Source organism: Colletes gigas, unplaced genomic scaffold (assembly GCF_013123115.1).
Source record: "Colletes gigas isolate AHSC1104 unplaced genomic scaffold, ASM1312311v1 Colletes_gigas_Sc00010, whole genome shotgun sequence".
Lineage (NCBI taxonomy): Eukaryota > Metazoa > Arthropoda > Insecta > Hymenoptera > Colletidae > Colletes > Colletes gigas.
In genome coordinates, this window is record NW_025106639.1 from 555208 (window position 1) to 574057 (window position 18850).

The 18850-nt window shown below is 43.1% G+C and overlaps 1 protein-coding gene across 1 annotated transcript in view; it reads right to left on the reverse strand.

The window, feature by feature from the left end:
• The window catches only part of LOC122397767, a 280360-nt gene that overhangs the window by 148571 nt on the left and 112939 nt on the right, over nucleotides 1-18850 (reverse strand). The window contains exon 4 of the mRNA XM_043397158.1: nucleotides 14115-14231. Within this exon, the coding sequence (XP_043253093.1) occupies nucleotides 14115-14231 (117 nt within the window). The remainder of the gene's footprint in view (nucleotides 1-14114; nucleotides 14232-18850) is intronic.

The window sequence follows — 18850 nt, forward strand, 5'->3', positions numbered from 1 at the left end:
AGAGAAGCCAGACTAAATGTATTTAGAGAGCAACGGAAATTAGTTTTGGATAAGAGGATCAGAAGAGTCTACGGTTGCGAACTTAGCATCGGTATTGGGATTTCGATGCGAATTTCGACCGTTTTTCCGCTCTCGAGCGCTCTTTTTTTCTCCTCCCGACTCGTCGCTCCGGTGTTCGTTAACTTCGTTGACGCTCGGGCCCCCGGAAATTCCAACTTTGTCGTTGCAGTTTCGCAATTCTCCTCGGCCCCTTTAACGTTCACGGCTCGACGACCGCGATGCTTGAAATTTCTCCGAGTTTCTGGCGGAACACGGCGACTCGCGATCGAACGTTTTAACACTTCCGGCGAGCGCGCGACAGCCAGTCGCGATCGTTAGCCACGTGGCCGCCGCGTACCTTATCTCCCGCGGCTGGAATTTAGGCCGATTTGCATTCCGTTTAGGGGCGGGTCGGGGACGGGGTTGATTCATCTTCGATTCCGACGGAGTGGATTACGCCGGTGACAAATCCCCACCGACGTTCTTAACCGTCGGAAAATCGGGAAGATCGCTGCTCACCGTCGACCGTGGAAATAATTCATTTTTAAACCCGGGCGGCTGGAAGACTTGTGGATCTCGTTCGAGAATTCCAAACCAACAAACCTTTATTTGATGCTTTTGATCGTGACACCGACGATGACCAAAAAAGTAATGTGTTTTATATTTCGTGAACTTTCTTATTATATTTCTGACGGGTTCAGAGTGTTCCCCGATGCAAATCGGCTCGTAAAACATGCATGGTATTCTGTTAAAGGAGGAGCGAAATCGAGGGCGCACCAAGTGCATTCGAAGTGTTGCGTGCTCTGTGAATTTAAAAGGGGTTACGGACGGGACTGAAAATATTAGCGAGTTGCACGATGAATATTTTAAACGCGATGGAGTGTCAGTGATGGCTTTCAATATTTTAAAGGGCTGCTTTGAATTATACCGGAGGTGTCGTTGACGAATTTAACTCGATCGATACCATATTTATCCACACCGAGATAATAAATAATAAAAACGTATTTCACTCGAAAATGGACATCTTATTTCTATTCAACGACTTCGTACAAAATTTTTCAAACGTCAGCTTCTATTTACGTTTCTCTCTGCATCTCTGGTTAATCACCGTGACGCTTACTATAGTGGAATAAACAGAAAAATCGAGATCCTCTCCTCAGACGTAATTCGGTTCGCCGTTAAACATCCTCTCCCGACAGCTGCGTCTTTCGTGCACGGTTTCGTGGCTGGTTTCGCTCAAAGGAGCTGCGCTCGAGGAGTATCACGGTCGTTCAAAGACTCCCGGCGCCGTTCAATCCTGAACGTTTTTACGCGAACCTGCGTGCACGCGGGTCCGCGCTTATCCCGGCGTCGAAGACACGGTGGAATAATTTTAATTGCGAAAATAACTGGAACGTGAAATATCACGGTGCAGCGGGAGCTCGCGATACTTAAAGACCCGCGCGATAGCGGCAAGAGAGAGCTATTTCCAAGAGTATGGCGGGTGGTAGATTTAAAGCGAGCAAAAAGAGAAAAGGCGGCTTTGAAAGGGGGTACGGGAAGAGAGACGACGGGGGGAGAAAAGAGCGCGGCGCGATTAACGACACCCACGCTTGCTCCTCCCCGGCGCATCGAAGTGACCCTGTAATGACGCCGCTAACGTCCGTCGTTAGCATTAGTGACAGAGTCACGTAATTTGCACATTGCGCGTTTATCTCGGATCTACTTCTACCACCGTCGGAGTTCAACGATTCAATTTATTACAGCCGAAACGTCGTTTCGTTACGCGGGGAACGTGATACAGGAAGAAACGGAATAAATTATAATTAAAGGATCGCTGGTAAACTGAAGCTGTAATTACCATCGACGTTACTTTGCGCCAATGGCGGAGGGACCTTTTGACGTTCGTACGCTCGATATTGCAAATATCGTCTTTGCAGGTAAAAATATAATCGTAATGCATACGAGCTCCTCTATTCTTTCGAATTTAAATTAAATCTTAACTCTGACAGGCGCTTGGTAAATGGAATTCGATCGTTATTCCCCCATTCGAAGCTAGAGAGTCGCTCGAATATATTTAAATTGTATAAAAGTACACAAAATATTAATTCTAAGATTCGAGTTTACGTGCGCTCTCTGTGTGCGGGAAGCGATTACTCGCGATCAAAAAGCACGCGAACCGAACACCCATAGGCGTCCCACGCATGGATCGATCCGCGATACGAGATGCTTCTCGTCCCGCGAAGAACTTCAAAATTGGTACAATTCTTCGAAACGAGTTTGGCGAAGTTTCGATCGAAACTACGTTCTGGAAAAGCGATACGTGCCGCACGTACGACCCAGATCCGCCCTCGTACGTTTCCTTTTTTCCGCCGTGAAAACGGTCGCGCATAAGAACGGCAAACGGCGCTCAAAGGCAGCCGGGGGGTTGCGAAAGGAACGTCTGCCCGAGCACAATGGTATCTAAAAGTAGCACGATTAACGACTTCCTGTTCTCTCAACGAAAGCGGCTGCATCGGGATGGTCTCGTAACGAGGCTACTAAAGCGTGTAGTTAACATTAGCGCCATAGTCCCGTAATTTGCACACTCTGGTATCCACTTGTGCCCTCTTCTCTCGCCTTTCGACTGTCCTCCCTTTCTCCCACGCCCCTCCCCACCGTTTCGCGACCCTCTTCCTTCTTCTGTCGCGGGGACCCTGTATAAACGTGCGCACATAACCGCGCCAGTATCTTCCTTTTCGCGTCTCCCGTCGCCGTTGCTGGAACGGCACCGCGTAATTTTCGCAATGAAGTGTTACACTACATCGTTTCTCGCTTTCCTAATGCAGCCACTTCCCGGCCCCAACCGAGAGACGCCCGGAGCATTAGAAGGATCGCGGCTCTGAGAAATTGGCCGCCCACGATTATTTATACACCGCCCCTATCTGTCGTTTAAGGTTACCTCGCGGATCTTGGGATTTTCCGCGTTGTTGAACGTAGACAAACGCGTCCCGACGGTGGAACCTGTGAGCCTGTAAATTATTTCTCTTGGACGCCTTTTCGAAGATATCTTCCTCTGTGGAACGCCGCGGAACTGTAGATTGAAAATTGAAACGTGGATGAACTGTAGATTCGCATAGCTTTCAAGTAAAGTACACTGGTAAACGTAAATAACATGGTACTTGATATATGTATTTGTATTTGTATGATTTTTATTCGAAATTGATTGTATTTGGATTGAAGATAGAGTATGAATCAGCTTGCACAGTTTCTTTCGAGTCACAACAATTTCAATAGGGTAGATGTTACAGAATGTGTACAAATAGTACGAGGAGTACTGTCATTTGCAATTTTTAAAATTTAATATAACGAAAGATACAAGACCTATGCATTTAAGATAATTCATAGATTTACATTAATCTATTACAAAATTATTTAAAGATCTGCAAAATTGTAGGCTTCTCGAGTTCTACAGCAATTGTGTTTAGTTCGAATATAGAATACGAATCAGCTAGCACAGTTTCTTTTAACACTAGACCTACCACAACCGGTTGAATGCTTTATATTTGAACTGGACAAAATTTAGTATCAAATTCTGGTTAGCTTCCCATGTAAATAGGAGATATAGTTGTATAGCAAAGGCGAAACGAGAGAATCTTCGGTTTCCACTGTCTTAGAACAGTCTTACAACGTGTATTAAAATAGTTAAAGTTTAGATGCTTGCAGTTCCGAAATTACTAGTGTTTTAACTATTATTGAAACACTGTTAGAAGCGGTAAAGCCTCCCCTTTAAAATGGCTTTTGGTTTTTGTCGATCCGACTCTCCGTTTTGGAGATATCGTAATTTAAATGAAGGCATAATTTTTAAAATTCCATCCTCAACGCTCTTTTCGCCTTAGAAAGGCTTATTAATGCGTATTAAAAATACTGAAACTTTAGACGCGTGCAGTTCCGAAACTACTAGTGTTTTATCCATTATTGAAACACTGTTAGAGGCGGCAAAGCCTCCCCTTTAAAATGGCTTTTGGTTTTTGTCGATCGGACTTTTCGTTTTCGAGATATCGTAATTTATGTAAAAGGTAATTTTTCTTAATTCGACTATCGCTGTCTCCGTCTGACGCGTCGCGTCGGACCTCTTTGTCTCGCACGTGACTCGTGACCGAGTGGCCCAGTGACCTAGTTACTACGAGCACGTGCCGGTCAACGACCTTGACAAGGCCGTAGTAAGAATGTAAACAAACACTGCGGACCCTTATATCTCCGGAACTAGTCACCGCATCGACTTGAAAATAAAATCGCTATATCTCCGGAACTAATTGAGCTATCGACTCGTACAAACGCTCATTTTAAAGGGCATTTCATCACCTATCCGATGACCATATCAAGTATTCTAATTTATGCTGCCTTCTATGTTTATTTTCACATTTACTTTGACTATGTATACCTTTTAAAGTTTCAGGGGTTCCTATCGATTATACAACAATTCTATATTGTTTATTTAATCGGTAATGAACTTAAATTTGTATATAGAGTGTTTTTATGATTATTAGTTCCCTTTACAAATTATTTACATGAAGTCATTATCCTCTATCCGATGAATGTGACAACTATTATTATTTACGCTATCTTCTACGTTTATTTTGAAACTTACTTTGTCTGTCGATTATACGACGATTGTTTATGAGAGGTGCTGTAATTTGAAATTTTTAGAATTTAATATAACAAAAAATACAAGACCTAGGCATTTTTCATAGATTTACATCGACAGACTGCGAAATTCAGTGAGTATAAATATGTTTGTTTGTACGAGAAGCCTAGAATAGTCCGTATAAATGTATCCGCTTGTACGTAACACGCGCGCCCAGGGAGATTAAAGTACAGACGAGGGTCTTAATCGCGAACTTTTCACGGTTCCTCGTTCGGTCTTTATTCCTTTTATGTAACTAACAACGTACTCATTAAAAGTTCCGCGAGGAGCGTTTATCTTAGGCTCTCGACTGGCTCGGGACAGAGTTGATCTACGGCAAGTTTGGCTTCTGGAACGTCCGGGAAGGCGATACACCGGAAATCGGCTGTTTCGCGAGCACCGCGGTCCCGCTGGAAACGTAATTTTACGAGGTATCGCGACTCCCGTGAAAATATTGATCCCCGTCGTTTTCCGCGCTTTTCAGTCTCGACGTTAAGCGAATCTTCGGACGCAACTCTCGTCAAATCTCGTTACCATTAACGCGTAGATCGTAGATTTAATTAAATTTTCTCCGGGGGGGCATCGAGTCTATATTTACAATCTAATATTAATTTTCTCACCGTTTCAAACGTAACCTCCGTCTACCCAACAAAAATAATAACGATGGACAATTTATATCCCTCACCTTGTTTACAAGTTCCGCGCGAAGCTTGCAGCTATCTGACGCTATTTTGCAGAGCCACAGACACCGCGTTACGAAAGACAGGGGACTCGTGTGCAGTCGCGGACCCTTGGCGTCCATAAATCCACCAGCTTGAATATTTCCTACCGACCGAAACATTGCACGGAAGAGGAGGCACCTCTTCAACCGAACTTTTCGCGAAACGAGTCGATCGGGGACAAAGCAACGCCGTACGATAACTTATCGTGCCTAGTCCGTGCCTTAACCCGACGTAACGTAACGAATAGCCCATCCCCGGGCCAGGACGGAAAAGAATATTTCACCGTTATTATGAAATTACGAAATTCTATTCAAATCACCTGGCAAGCAATGCCCGGGCGGCTCGGTTCCTCGAGCAACCACTAAATCCTCTACGGCCCCGGAATTCGGTAAAATCTTATCGTTCCGTGGAATCCGTCGGCCATAAATCGCTCTAATTGGTTAATAAAGTATTCGTCAGGTAGCTCGGAATAAATCGCGAGCGTTAGAAACTCGACGTTCGGGGAGGCCAAGAGGCTCTCTCGCGGGAGCGCTGGATTCGAGATTCGAAGCAGATATTGCAGGGGTCTTGTCTCGGGGCTGCCCGATGAGCAACGCCTGTCCCGCAGGGAGTTCTGACGGGAAATTATCTCGAAAAATGTATCCCCGAGCCCGTGAAAGAGGGCGTCGAACGCGAGATTGCCCCGATCGCGTTCGACTTCGTTTCCCCCGCGTCTTCCCCCTCGTCATCCTATTAGAAATGGATCCCCCGATGCGACACCCTCCTTGGATGCTCAAAGAACGTGCAATCTAATTTCTCGTTGCGACTCCAGACGAATGAAACGCGTCTACTTAACGCGAAACACCCGTAAACGGTCGTCGAATTGAAAATGATTCGCTGGAATCTATCAGTAGTACATAGTTAGAGCACTTGAACGTGTGATGGCTTGCTTTTTAGAGTAAAGTGGACCCAAGCCTGCTAAAACTCTGGTTTAAACGTCCGAATAATCGTCGATCGACTATAAGTTGTGACAAAGTTTTCGAATGATAAATTTATAAAGTACAACTTATGATTTCGATCTATTTGGTCTTTCAATTACAGGAAAATTTCGACGAAGCACTATATTTTCACAACCCTGTTCGGGGAATCGAATCGAAACGTGGTGCTCGGTTCGTAACGCTTCGACTTTAGATTCGTTTCCTCGTTTCATTCGCTTTTGTCTTCGTTTCTAACCGACAATCGTGAATCAGAAGATGCAAACGCGGCACGACCCGCATCTATTCAATCGCAGCGCCAGAGAGGAAAGGTACCAAAGGCAGCGGGAAAACGTGGGCTTACGCGGAAAAACCGAGACCGGGCGAATGTGTTTTCTTGAAATCTTTTCCATTTCGCCGGCGCTTCGTGTCTGGAGACGATTTTCGTGCTCGAGATTCGTTTCGAGCCGCTCGCGTCACGGTTCCCGTCGCTTCGAGCGTTTCGCGTACCTCCAAGAGAACGTTAGTTTCCGCTCTTTGGATGTTCGATAACGGCCTTTCCTTGGCTTTGCTTGCGACCCTCGTGCATTCCCGGCAGAAGGAATCTCTTCGACTTTATTTGAGAATTCTTGGGTGAGACGTAACCGTCTATTGTGCAACACGTGCTTCAATGTTCGTGTTCTTTCGTTTATACGTAACAAAGGGCGCCCAGAAAGTGCCCTTTACGGATTTATGAAACTATCAAACGCAGGGGATATATATTTTTACGTGTACATCACTCTGCGAGACTGTAGGAAGATTAATAAATATTATTGTAGCAGATTTGTATTGAATATTTGTGCCGCAAGGTAGGTTTGTTGAATGTTAATTTATATGCAAAAGGGTTGAAAGTGTTTTTTTCGAGAAGGAATGGGTAACCAGAGAGAACAAAACGACATTATATGATATTAATTTGTGTAAAAAGATTGTGTGCTTGGTGTGTTTCAAATTCGTTTATACAGCGTGTTCCTCCATCCCTGGGAAAAATTTTAATGGGAGATTCTGGAGGCCAAAATAAGACGAAAATCAAGAATACAAATTTGTTGATTGAAGCTTCGTTAAAAAGTTATTAACGTTTAAAGTTCTCATGCCGAGTGAGCAGCTTGCCGTTCTACATGCGTAACTTTAAACGTCAATAACTTTTAAATGAATCCTCAATCAACAAATTAGTATTCTTGATTTTCGACTTGTTTTGGTCTCCAGAATCTTCCATTAAAATTTTTCCCAGAGATGGCCGACCCTGTATAATTATATCATTTGTACATTTGTTCCAAATACAATTCTCTTCGTTAATTTTTTAAATTCATAGCAGACAATAGTAAGAAAATCACGAAGTTCGATTGAAATCAATACCAGTGATGATTTCTTTAAAACGAATCCGGAATGCGAGCTCTCGTTCCATTTGCACGAGTTCGTTCGCGGTTAATAACCACTTCGATTCGTAAAACATCGGTGTTCGAGGTTTGGAAAAACACTTCTGCCCGGCTTTCGGGGATTCCCGACGACCGTGGGCGGGCGAGGATTTGGAGTCGCGAAAAAAAGCTCGACGGTCTCGAAATCGAGCGTTCGTTTTTTCTTTCGGTTCTTTTTGTTTTTTTTCGGGCGCGCGTCGGTCGCTAGTCCGCAATTAATATCGATTATCCGGTCAGTTTTTACCGGCGGAGAATCGATCAGATGACGCGGCATAAATATTCAACGGGTTTCTGGTAGCAAACAATTTTCAGCGGGACGCGGTTCGCGGCGGGTACGAGTATTTAATAAATGGAACGCAGTAGTGGTCGGAGGGGGGGAAACGGCACGGTTGCGGGGAGATTACGAAACAGACCAGAGACATCCAAAATTCAGCGTGGAAACTTGCGTCGGGTATGCTTAATTTATTTCTCCTTAGCTCCGCAGCCGGCTGAATATAAGCTTCGCCGTAGACAGCGATTTCGTTTCGCCCGCTATGAAAACCTGCTTTTGTGCCAACCTACACCCCCCTCTCCTTACTCTTCGAAATCCACTTAACTTTTTTCTACCCCGGTTGAAACGTAAAACGCTCTCGAAGAACGAGACCGGAGTAATTTTACTATTCCGTAATAATAGCGACTTATGACTAGCCTGTCCTTAGTCGTCCAGCCAACAACTACGAAATTTAACCTTTCCACGGGTATCGTGAACTATTCCGCGTGATCTGAGTCACAGATTTAGTATTAAAAATTTGCCCCAGTCTTCAAAATCTTTAAAATATTTTCAAAGTATTTTTTACCTCTCGCGATCGAAGTCGTACAACGATGAAAACAATTTTTCGCGAGCACCGAAAGCAAACTTTTTGGGCCGCCTCGACCGTCCAACCGTTTCTGGGGGAGGTAGAAAAGGTAAAAATCGACGGGTTCGATTCGAATTTGGAGCGACTATTTCGGAATAAAATACGATCGTTGGATCGGAAAGAAACTTTAAACGTACGACGCACCGCGGTCGCTACTGGCAGAGAAACAAAACGATATTGTCTTTGGCGTCTTCAAAGTTTCTCCATTCCGCGAACTACGATCGTACGTCGGTCTTATTATAGTTCATATCCCGCGTGGACGATCGCCACGGTTTAAGCTGCATTATGCAATACGTTAAAACGTAACGGGCAAACTTTTCTCCGGCGCACGTGCCCTATTACATACTAGATAATTCGGTTCGCCTCAAAACGCCTGTGATTCGCGTTCGTGAAAATCGATGGTATTTCGTAATTTTTCGCACCGGATATGGGAGTTAACACTTTGACTGCCACGTCACCCATATTTGAGTAACAGAACTTTAAACAGTGAAACTAAAACAATGAATTCTCAAGTTGAAATGTTAAAAAAAATCGATTTTTATAGGCTTCGTAAATTTGAATGAGGTTAGAAAAGTAACTATTACGACAACTTTTAAGTTGTGCAGTTTACAATTGTCTAAAATCAGAGTTTTGATCTCGTAAACAATTTTAGGATTTTAGACTGGTAGTCAACTTAAAATAGATCTGTATAGCACGCGTGTATCGCGATACGCGCGCATCTCTTTTAAATTTTAAATCGTCCGAATTATCGACGACCTCGTTAACTCGAGCAATTTACGAGTTCGAAGTAAATTCGAATCGCTAATCGACCAGATAATAGTCCTATTACTTTCAGATTTCCGAGGTATGATGGGCCGGAGCGTAATTTCGACAGCTAGCGACGACTAATTGGAAAAATGCCATTCATGTACCGAATTTCGGAATATTAGAATTGAATATTGCGCGCGAGCCTGGAAAATTAATTTGCTTTCCGGTCGATTCGAACGATTTTATTATCAATTTAAAATAATTTTGTTATATTAATCAGTCAAGATATTATTGTAGAAAAAACCCTAAACAATAATTCTGATAGAGGGGTGAAACACTCCCCTCGGTTTTCGAGATATATTTATGTAACAAAGGTACATATTTGAACAACTAAAAAACGTATCGAATGTGTTTCGTGACGGGGAAAACAAAATAAAAATGATATATATTTTTAGTTGTTCAAATATACATTTTTAAAATACAAATACATCAAATTTCGAATTCATTTGAAAATTTTAATTTCTAATAATATTCTGTGTACTATTTAATTTTAGTTCTCATAAGCTACGTGTTACAATTCTCAGTGTATCTAATTTTATTTTAATAAACTTCTTTGTTATTATTGTTAAATTGCAATTGCAATTTTTCGTTTTCATGCTAGAAAGGATCCAAACGAAGTATCGAAGCACTTATTGGTATTAAATTTTGACTATACACGCTGCAATAGTTTTCGAAACGTGACAAGCAATTTATGTTTTTACGTTACGTAGCCCCATAAATGTGAAATAAAAATTGTCGAGCAAGAAATTAAAGGCCGCCCATCGGGGGGTTTTACGCGTTTCCATGAAAAGTCAGGGATCGTCGAAGTCGAGGGCGGAAGTTAAACGCCATAAATCATTGCTCGACACATTTATGCCAGTCGCGCGCCGTCGGTTTGCCACATTACGCTCGACTTCTCAACTTATATAAATTTCACCGTACGATCGACCGAACCCCCTTCGTCGAATCGCTCTCGCGAAAGTATCTGGTAACAACATGCTAGACATTTTCAGGTCAGATGGTGTTTTATCCCCTCTTTTTCGCCGGGGTCTCGCGGCGCTCGTTGAATCTCAAAACGCACCGGGGATTCGCGCTCTACGCCGCTTCCTGCTCGCCAGACACTTTATTTCGACAACGGCTGCTCGCCATTACCGCCACTCCAGCCGCTTAAGTAACGACGCGACGTTAAAAAAAACGAAAGTCGCCTCGAAAAGCTGACAGATTCAAAAAGCACCCGCGTTTTAACGTATCTAACGCGTCACCACTGCGACTATTAATTAAATGAACTTTTTATTCGACGAAAGCTCGAACAGACTGCACCCAATTTTTAATTACTCAATCTCTAATCAAATTTCTGCTTGGCAATAACTTGGTTTCCAAAATCAACTCCCAAACAGTGTTTCTTACTCAATATAATTGATTTTAATTAAATTGTGAAACATTTAATTCTAGAACGAGTTTGAAACTTCTGTATTTCAAATTTCAAATTTCGAATTCTGGTGCGTCGAGTGTCTCTTTTGAAATTGTCCAAAATAATTTCGAGTTCGTTTCGAGGAACGAATAATAAAAAAATGGAACGATTTTGTCCGCTTCGGTGGTTGTTTCGAAGCAGGAAGATCGATTTTTGGCGTACGACTGTAACCGGGAAACGAATTAATCCCCTACCTGACTACTTTCCAATTAGCGTCACCGCAACACGGTCGACGGGAATGAAGTCCCTCCTCGGCGTGCTCGATTATCGCGGGTCCGCCATTTATGAAATTGATAAACTGTCCCGGATCAGTTTCATCAGCGTCGTGTGTGCAGCGCGACCGCAAAACCGAGACCGAGCACATACGCGCAATCAAGTCGATTTATTTAGTTTGGAGAACGCGACGGTTCACGCTACGATGAAGTCACTCTGCAAATTGTTGATTCGCCGGTAAAATTGCCAATCGCCGCGATTAGAACGGAGACGACGCGATTACGCGTTCGCGGCGCGACCGCAGATATCGGGATCAACAGCGGGATTCGCGTGGATTCGAAATGGGAAACAGCAGTCGCCAAAATCTTACGTAAAAATTGACGAATAACGAATGAAATTATTGTTATTTTCAGGGGAAAACATTTCCAAAGATTCTAAAAGCAAATGCAAAAATAAAATGCTCTAAAGCACGTGTCACAATAAAAATGCAATTACTAAAAGCAAAGGTAGTCACAATAGTTCTAACGTAAAGTACACATATTCGATCGACTCCGTCGCTTCTGTTTTCCGCTTTGATTCCGTTTCCATTGGAAAAGTCAACTGACCGGAGTGGCGGGCGTGTTTCAAAAGTCTTCCCGTAGACGCGTAAAATTGGGAAAACACCGATCCGGATCAGCGGTCGCAAAGACTCAAACGACGGCGGGCGCGCGATCGAAGTAGGGAACCGATGAAAAGTAATTGCATTCTGGAAACAGTCCGGCCCCGGCAGGAAGGAAGCCGTTTCATTTCGCAAAAGGTAAATTAATTTGCATTTAAACAAAGGTACGCAAAAAACCGTCGGATAACGCCTCGCGAATAGTGGACAAAGGGGAAAAAGAGGCAATTAATTACGAGAGGGCCTCCTCCGGCGTAGAAGTAAATTCCGTGAATATCTCTCGGCGAAGTTATTTCCTTTGCTTAATTCTTTCCGCGCGGTGAATGCTCGCTCGGGGAAAATTTACGGGCGATACACGCGCCCTCGGAAAATTACACGATTTTGGAAAAAACCGGGACGGGGGCAACCAGCGAGATAAGTCGTTTCCTCCGACTGGCGGGTGAGGCCGACGGGTGTTTAACGGTGAAACTCGATACGCGAACGTTTCCGCTGTTCGTGCGGCCGACTGAAACGCCCGGTGGTTCCCGGTAATAAGAAGCACTTAGTTCAAGACGTGTTTCTATTTCGTAATGGTGCACTGTAACATCGTCCCTTTGCCCCGCGAATCGCTGGTCTGCTTTTACGAAAGCGAAACGACGTTAAATCGATTTTGTAAATCTTTTCATTACGATTCGAAAGGGTTATGGATAACATTAGGAAACGTATGGAATCACAAGGATCGTAACGTTCGATGTTACGGCATGATTACTGCAGGGTTGTATTGTAAAAATAGTTGAGCGATTCGAGGATAATTGTTTTGTTCTACGTGTCTGACTGTAATCGCTCCTTCCACTGGTTCGATCAAGATCTGTCTACACTACTTGCTTGAAGTGGCGAGAAGCCACACGTTTATAATTAGAGAAATTACTTGATCGGAAACGATCGTATTACACTCAGGGTTCGACCACCCAGACGTCTATTGTGTATGTCTGACCAGGCGCGGTCTTATTCCACTTGCCTGGCTGTTGACATACCTGCTTCAATCGCCGGAGACGGTCCTACTTGCTCGTCTGTAGCGTACTACAATCTATTCTACTTGTCCACCGGGGGTCTTATTTCGCTTGTTTGGATAAGAACCATTCTACGACGTTAATGTAAGAAGTCTGATGATTTTTCAAATAGAGATGACTTAAATACGGTTCTTGAAATATTTAAACTTTCCCAGAAGCAACTGCTACTTTCTATATATTTTAGTCTTCAAGATATACAGATATATCATAATTCAAATACTTTGCACATAAGCAAAGTTATAAATTTGTAATTGATTGTGAAACATATACAAAGTTACGAAAGGCAAATAAGCACTCAATTTGGCATTACAACTACAACTTTACATAAATGAAATAGTATAAATAATATAAGTATAATAATTCAAATACTTTGCGTGTAATATATAAGCAAAGTTATAAATTTGTAATTGATTGTAAAACATATACAAAGTTACGAAAGGCAAATAAGCACTCAATTTGGCATTACAACTACAACTTTACATAAATGAAATAGTATAAATAATATAAGTATAATAATTCAAATACTTTGCGTGTAATATATAAGCAAAGTTATAAATTTGTAATTGATTGTAAAACATATACAAAGTTACGAAAGGCAAATAAGCACTCAATTTGGCATTACAACTACAACTTTACATAAAAGAAATAGTATAAATTTACTCATAATTTTAGTTGCAGGATCTACGGTCACAATACGGTCAAAATAGAAACTGAACGTGCATGTATGTACTAATATCCAAGACAAGTACTTATTATTTTCCGTAAAAAAAATTACTGCTTCGCGTAGAAGGCAGTTTAAACGAATTCTTTTCTCCTTTGCGTTCCCCTGCCCATACTTTAAACTCCTTACTTATTAACGCGAGACCACTAAACTTATTATAGTATTATAAGCTCCGTAAATTATCAGTGGCAGTAACTTCTGAACAAACCGTGCGCGCAGCGTACACCCAGCGATATTAAAATATAGAAAAAATCCCGTGATCGCTTAATTAAAAAAGGATCCCGCTCGTTCCCGCGAAAGTTAATACGTTGCTTCGCGAACTAACGGTGACCACATCGGAATCCAGTATTTTCTTAGCGCGTTTAATATATCGGGGAACGGCCGGCGGTGGGAAATAAAACGAAACGGATAAATTTGTTTTATTCGATCGGCGAATCCTTCTTTGCTCCGTCGTAGCGGCGCAGCGAAGGCTCGTGATCGAATAAAGCGGATCGATAATGTGCAAGTACTCACTGCATGTGGAGGATCGGGATCTGTTTGTCGGAAAACAGGACGACCGGCTGAACAAAACGTTCGTTGCGACCGCAAACTCGAGCGCCGCCCTCGAGCTGAAGCCAACCACCCTCGCACCTGCAACAAAAAGACGATACACCTCAGTAACCAGCCATTATTCGAGGCTGTACAAAAGCATCCTCTACGGTGCCGCGGGCTAATTAGTTTTGGCAATCTTCGACCTAGCTATTTTCCTTCGTCCTAGGAAATTCTGCCTCGTGAGGCGGCGAACGGTTCCTTTTACCGTTTGCCCTTACAAACATGCTTTTTGTCACGCTAACTCGGGCCTACTACTTTCTGGTAAACGTTTTTAAAATTTCACTCTGAAGTGTAACAAACGCGTATTAAAAATAGTCAAACTCTAGACGCGTGTAGTTCCAAAACTATTAGAGGTTTATTAATTATTGAGCCATCGTTGGAAGCGGAAAAGCTTCCTCTTTCAAATGGTTTTTTGTTTTTGGCGATCCGACTCTCCGTTTCGGAGATATCGTAATTTAAATGAACTCTCCACGCTCTCTTCGTGTATTAAAAATACTGTAACTTTAGATACGTGCAGTTCCGAAACTACTAGTGTTTTATCCATTATTGAAACACTATTAGAGGCGGCAAAGCTTCCCCTTTGAAATGGGTTTTTGTTTTTGTCGATCGGACTTTTCGTTTTCGAGATATCGTAATTTATATAAGTGGGTGATTTTTTCATTTTGACTATCTCTGTCTCCGTCTGACGCGTCGCGTCCGACCTCTTTGTCTCGCACGTGACTCGTGGCCGAGTGACCTAGTTACTACGAGCACGTGCCGGTCAACGACCTTGACAAGGCCGTAGTAAGAATGTAAACAAACGCTTCGGACTTGAAACTAAAATTGCTATATCTCCGAAACTAATTGAGCTATCGACTCGTACAAACGCTCATTTTAAAGGGCATTTCATCCCCTATCCGATGATAATATCAAGTATTATAATTTATGCTGCCTTCTATGTTTATTTTCACATTTACTTTGACCATGCATATCTAAAGAAGTTTCAGAGGTTCCTATCGATTATACTGCGATAAAACTGGACTATAAACAGTACATTTAATTGAAAACAGGCCATTACGAGTACGTTGCCTCATAAAAGAGAAAAAGAAATGTCATTTAATCTATCATGGTAGGAATGGGTATACTGGAGGTGCCAGTGATTTTAGTATTAAATATTATTTCACTGAATTTGTACAATATCAATATTCTCGTCGTTAAAAAAATATCTACCCGTGTATAAAATTTTATACATATCTGTTGAGCATACAAAGTCTGCAAATAGGAGGGGCTTCCATTATCTAAAATTACAAAAATATCTACCCTTTCGGATTTATCATAACGTGTGGTCGTTGGATTCGTGAATAAATATTTGTAAATAAACTTCGCCAATGGCGATGGGTCGATATAAATTTGAATTGGCGCGTATTTCAAAGAAACTAATTCGTGCCTGGGGAGGCTAATGGTGTCCTTGGGGGTAGGGATACTTTCAGAAACAGCACTCTCAGCTCTATATATCCATACGCCTGTACCTCCTACGGCGAAACGACAGTTAACCTCGGCGGTGGAATTGCTTCTTCGATGGCGATCAACTTCAAAGGATTCGTTTCACCCAGTCTGGGGGCTGTAGGGTGTTCGGAAATAGCGGAAGGTTTGAGCGGTTACGCAATGGGTAATACGCAATGGGGGAATCATGCTGATTCAATCGGACCCGCCGTCTCGCCTTTCCCTCCCCCGTTAAGAGAGAAACGACGAAACGTTCCATAACATGGTTCGCTGATTACTATACGTCAAGATTTCAGGAAACGCCGCCTCCGCTTCAATTTACCGGCTCGGGGATGTTTGCGCTCGGCGAACATGACGCAATCCGCGTAATCTGTAATCGCGACGCGGGATTAAAGCACGGTCTTCTTTAATCGGGTCGGGGTTCCTAAGCGTTTAATCATAATTTGTACGAGCGCCGTCATAAAAGGCATAAAGAAGGACGAAATTAAAATTTTTTCCCGTTTTTTTTTTTCGGAACGAAGCGAAATTTTTTTAAGCGGTTTACGACATATATTTAAGATAAAGAATTTTATGCGTGACGTTTGAGCGCGGTTCAATTAAACGGAACGTGGCCGGCGTAATCCTAATTAGTTTCTCAGGGAGGATTTATTCAAATGCGTTGGGAATACGCGTGCACGTTATTTCGGCGAGATATTTCGCGAATCGTCCGTTGGATAAACTTGGAAACGTTCGAGTCAAGGTTTTTAGTTTCTAAACTAGAATTCATAGAGCAGTTTTCTAAAGGAACTAAAAAAAGAAGCTTGTTTTAAATTTTATTTGAGAAACTCTGTATTTAAAACTCGATCTGGGAGCTTTGAAACGTGCTTTTCGTATGAACGTCTCATCGTAATTTTACTTGTTTTATTCACATACTTCCAGGCATGTTTTTAATATTAACAAGAAGAACAGGGATAAATTTTAATTAGAATGTGAATACGTAAAAGCGTAGAAAAGCAGGGTGAAACAAAAGCAAAACAGAGAAGGTAGAATATGCGATGTTTTACGATAAACGAAAAGTACAGTGTTCCGCCCGGTCAACTCGGGTTTTTCCGCTCTTTATGGTGCCAGATGCGGAACCGTGATTCAGTCGAAAAGTCTTCGAATATTCCGCATCTGGCAAATGTCATCGTAAAGTAATCGAATTGCCTCGTCGAACGAAAATACTAGACCTGAGTTGACCAGCGAAGAGCTATATTGTTCCGCGGGTGGTCCGGTCTTCGAGGCCAACGTCGGCCGACCGGCAACGACCATTGCCAACCCGTGGAACAATATAGCCATAAAACAGCTGTACAACACGTGCGGAAACTCAGCGCTTCCTAATCCGGAGTCCCGTTTTTTCTTTTCCTAAGCAAAATTACCGCGGCCTTCGACTTGGGGAGGACACCGCGGTCACCCTCCTTCTCTCTCCCTCTCTCCCTCCTGGGACTCCTCCTTCACCACGGTTGGGTGTGAGGGAGGAGTTTTCCTCCCACTCGGGGCAGGAAAGTGGATCCTCCTTCCCCAAGTCGATGGCCAATCAATCGAATCACAAGGTCAACGCAAAAATCAGTTAACACCCTCAAAATAGTGTGTCGGAGGGGGTTTTGAGCTGAGGAGGAACGGGCTCCGGAAAGATCGCGTCACTCTTGAATCAATCGTGCAGTCAAACGCATCTCGTAGATTTTTCAACTTACCATCTCTATCCCGTAACACGGTTAGAGAAGTACGGATTCGCGAATTCTAGAAACCTAGAGTCGAAGCTTTACAACCTTCGACGACTCTGAGACATCGGTCGTTCGCGAAGCGTACGAAAACATTGGTCCTTCGAGCCGGATTCAGAGACAGTGGACAATACAGTGATAGTGCCAGTGCCACGAACATTAATATTAAATCAGTGCTGAATCAAGACGCAGAATCTGATCAGATCTACACTTGTAAGCAGCCGTGGGTCATAACAACTCGACTTCTACAACGCTGTCGCTCCGACGGCAACTTGAAGCAGCAACTAGAGTACTCAACGAATTGGACATCGTGCGGACTCATCGTCCTTGACTTCCTCGCTCAGGTAGGTTCACAAGTTTATTGAATCGATCGATCAATCCCCGTCTCACCACCCTCTATATTTCACAATGCCAAACACTTCCGGTCAGCACTCCAGTCATTCTGCTGCCCATGGTATCACTGCCAGCACCTTGCGACGCAAACGCGGTAGCGTAATCGGACAAATTACCGCATTTACTAAATTCCTTGACGAATTCGAACAGTCAACTCAACGGAATTTCCTTCTGCTTCAAACTCATTTAAGCGGCCTAAACGAAACGTGGAAAAAATTCGACGATATTCAATTCCAATTAGAAGAACTCGACGAATCCGAGGAACCGCGACGTTACGAAATTCAAGGCGAATATTACGCGACGATAACACGGGCGTCCATGCTTCTCGATACGCAACACCCGGCAGCGCCCGCGCGACGAAACACCACAGAATCCAACGCGTCAAACGTTATAGCCCCGATGGCCATCAAATTGCCGGAAATGCGGCTACCAACTTTCGATGGAGACCTGGAAAAATGGACCTCATTCTACGACATCTTTGCATCTATGATAGACCGTAACGAGAATTTAACGCCGGTTCAGAAATTACAGTACTTGCGATCCACGTTAACGGGAAAGGCTGCCGTGTGCATCCAATCATTGAACACGACAGATAGCAATTACGTAGACGCAATTGAAATCCTAAAGGAGAAATTCGACTGTCCGCGACGGATCTTACTAAGCCATTTCAACGCGATACAGGACCTCCCCAAGATAACTAAGAATGCGCCGAGCGACTTAGGAAATTTCGTCGACGCCATTAATCAACATCTTCGCGCCCTAAAGAATTTAAGCGAACCCATTGAGTCCTGGAACACCGTGTTGAATGCGATCATCCTCTCGAAAATAGATACCGACACCGCGTGGCACTGGGAATTGACGTTAAAGGATAAGAAAATGCCGTCATACACCCGATTGTTGGACTTTTTAGAGAAACGCGCGAATTGCAGTCCAGCATCCATTACTAAGCCGTCAACATCGTTTTCACGTCAGAATAACCCTTTTGAGAATAGAAAACATAAAATCTCGCGGAATCACGCCTTTCTAACCACCGAAATCCAATCA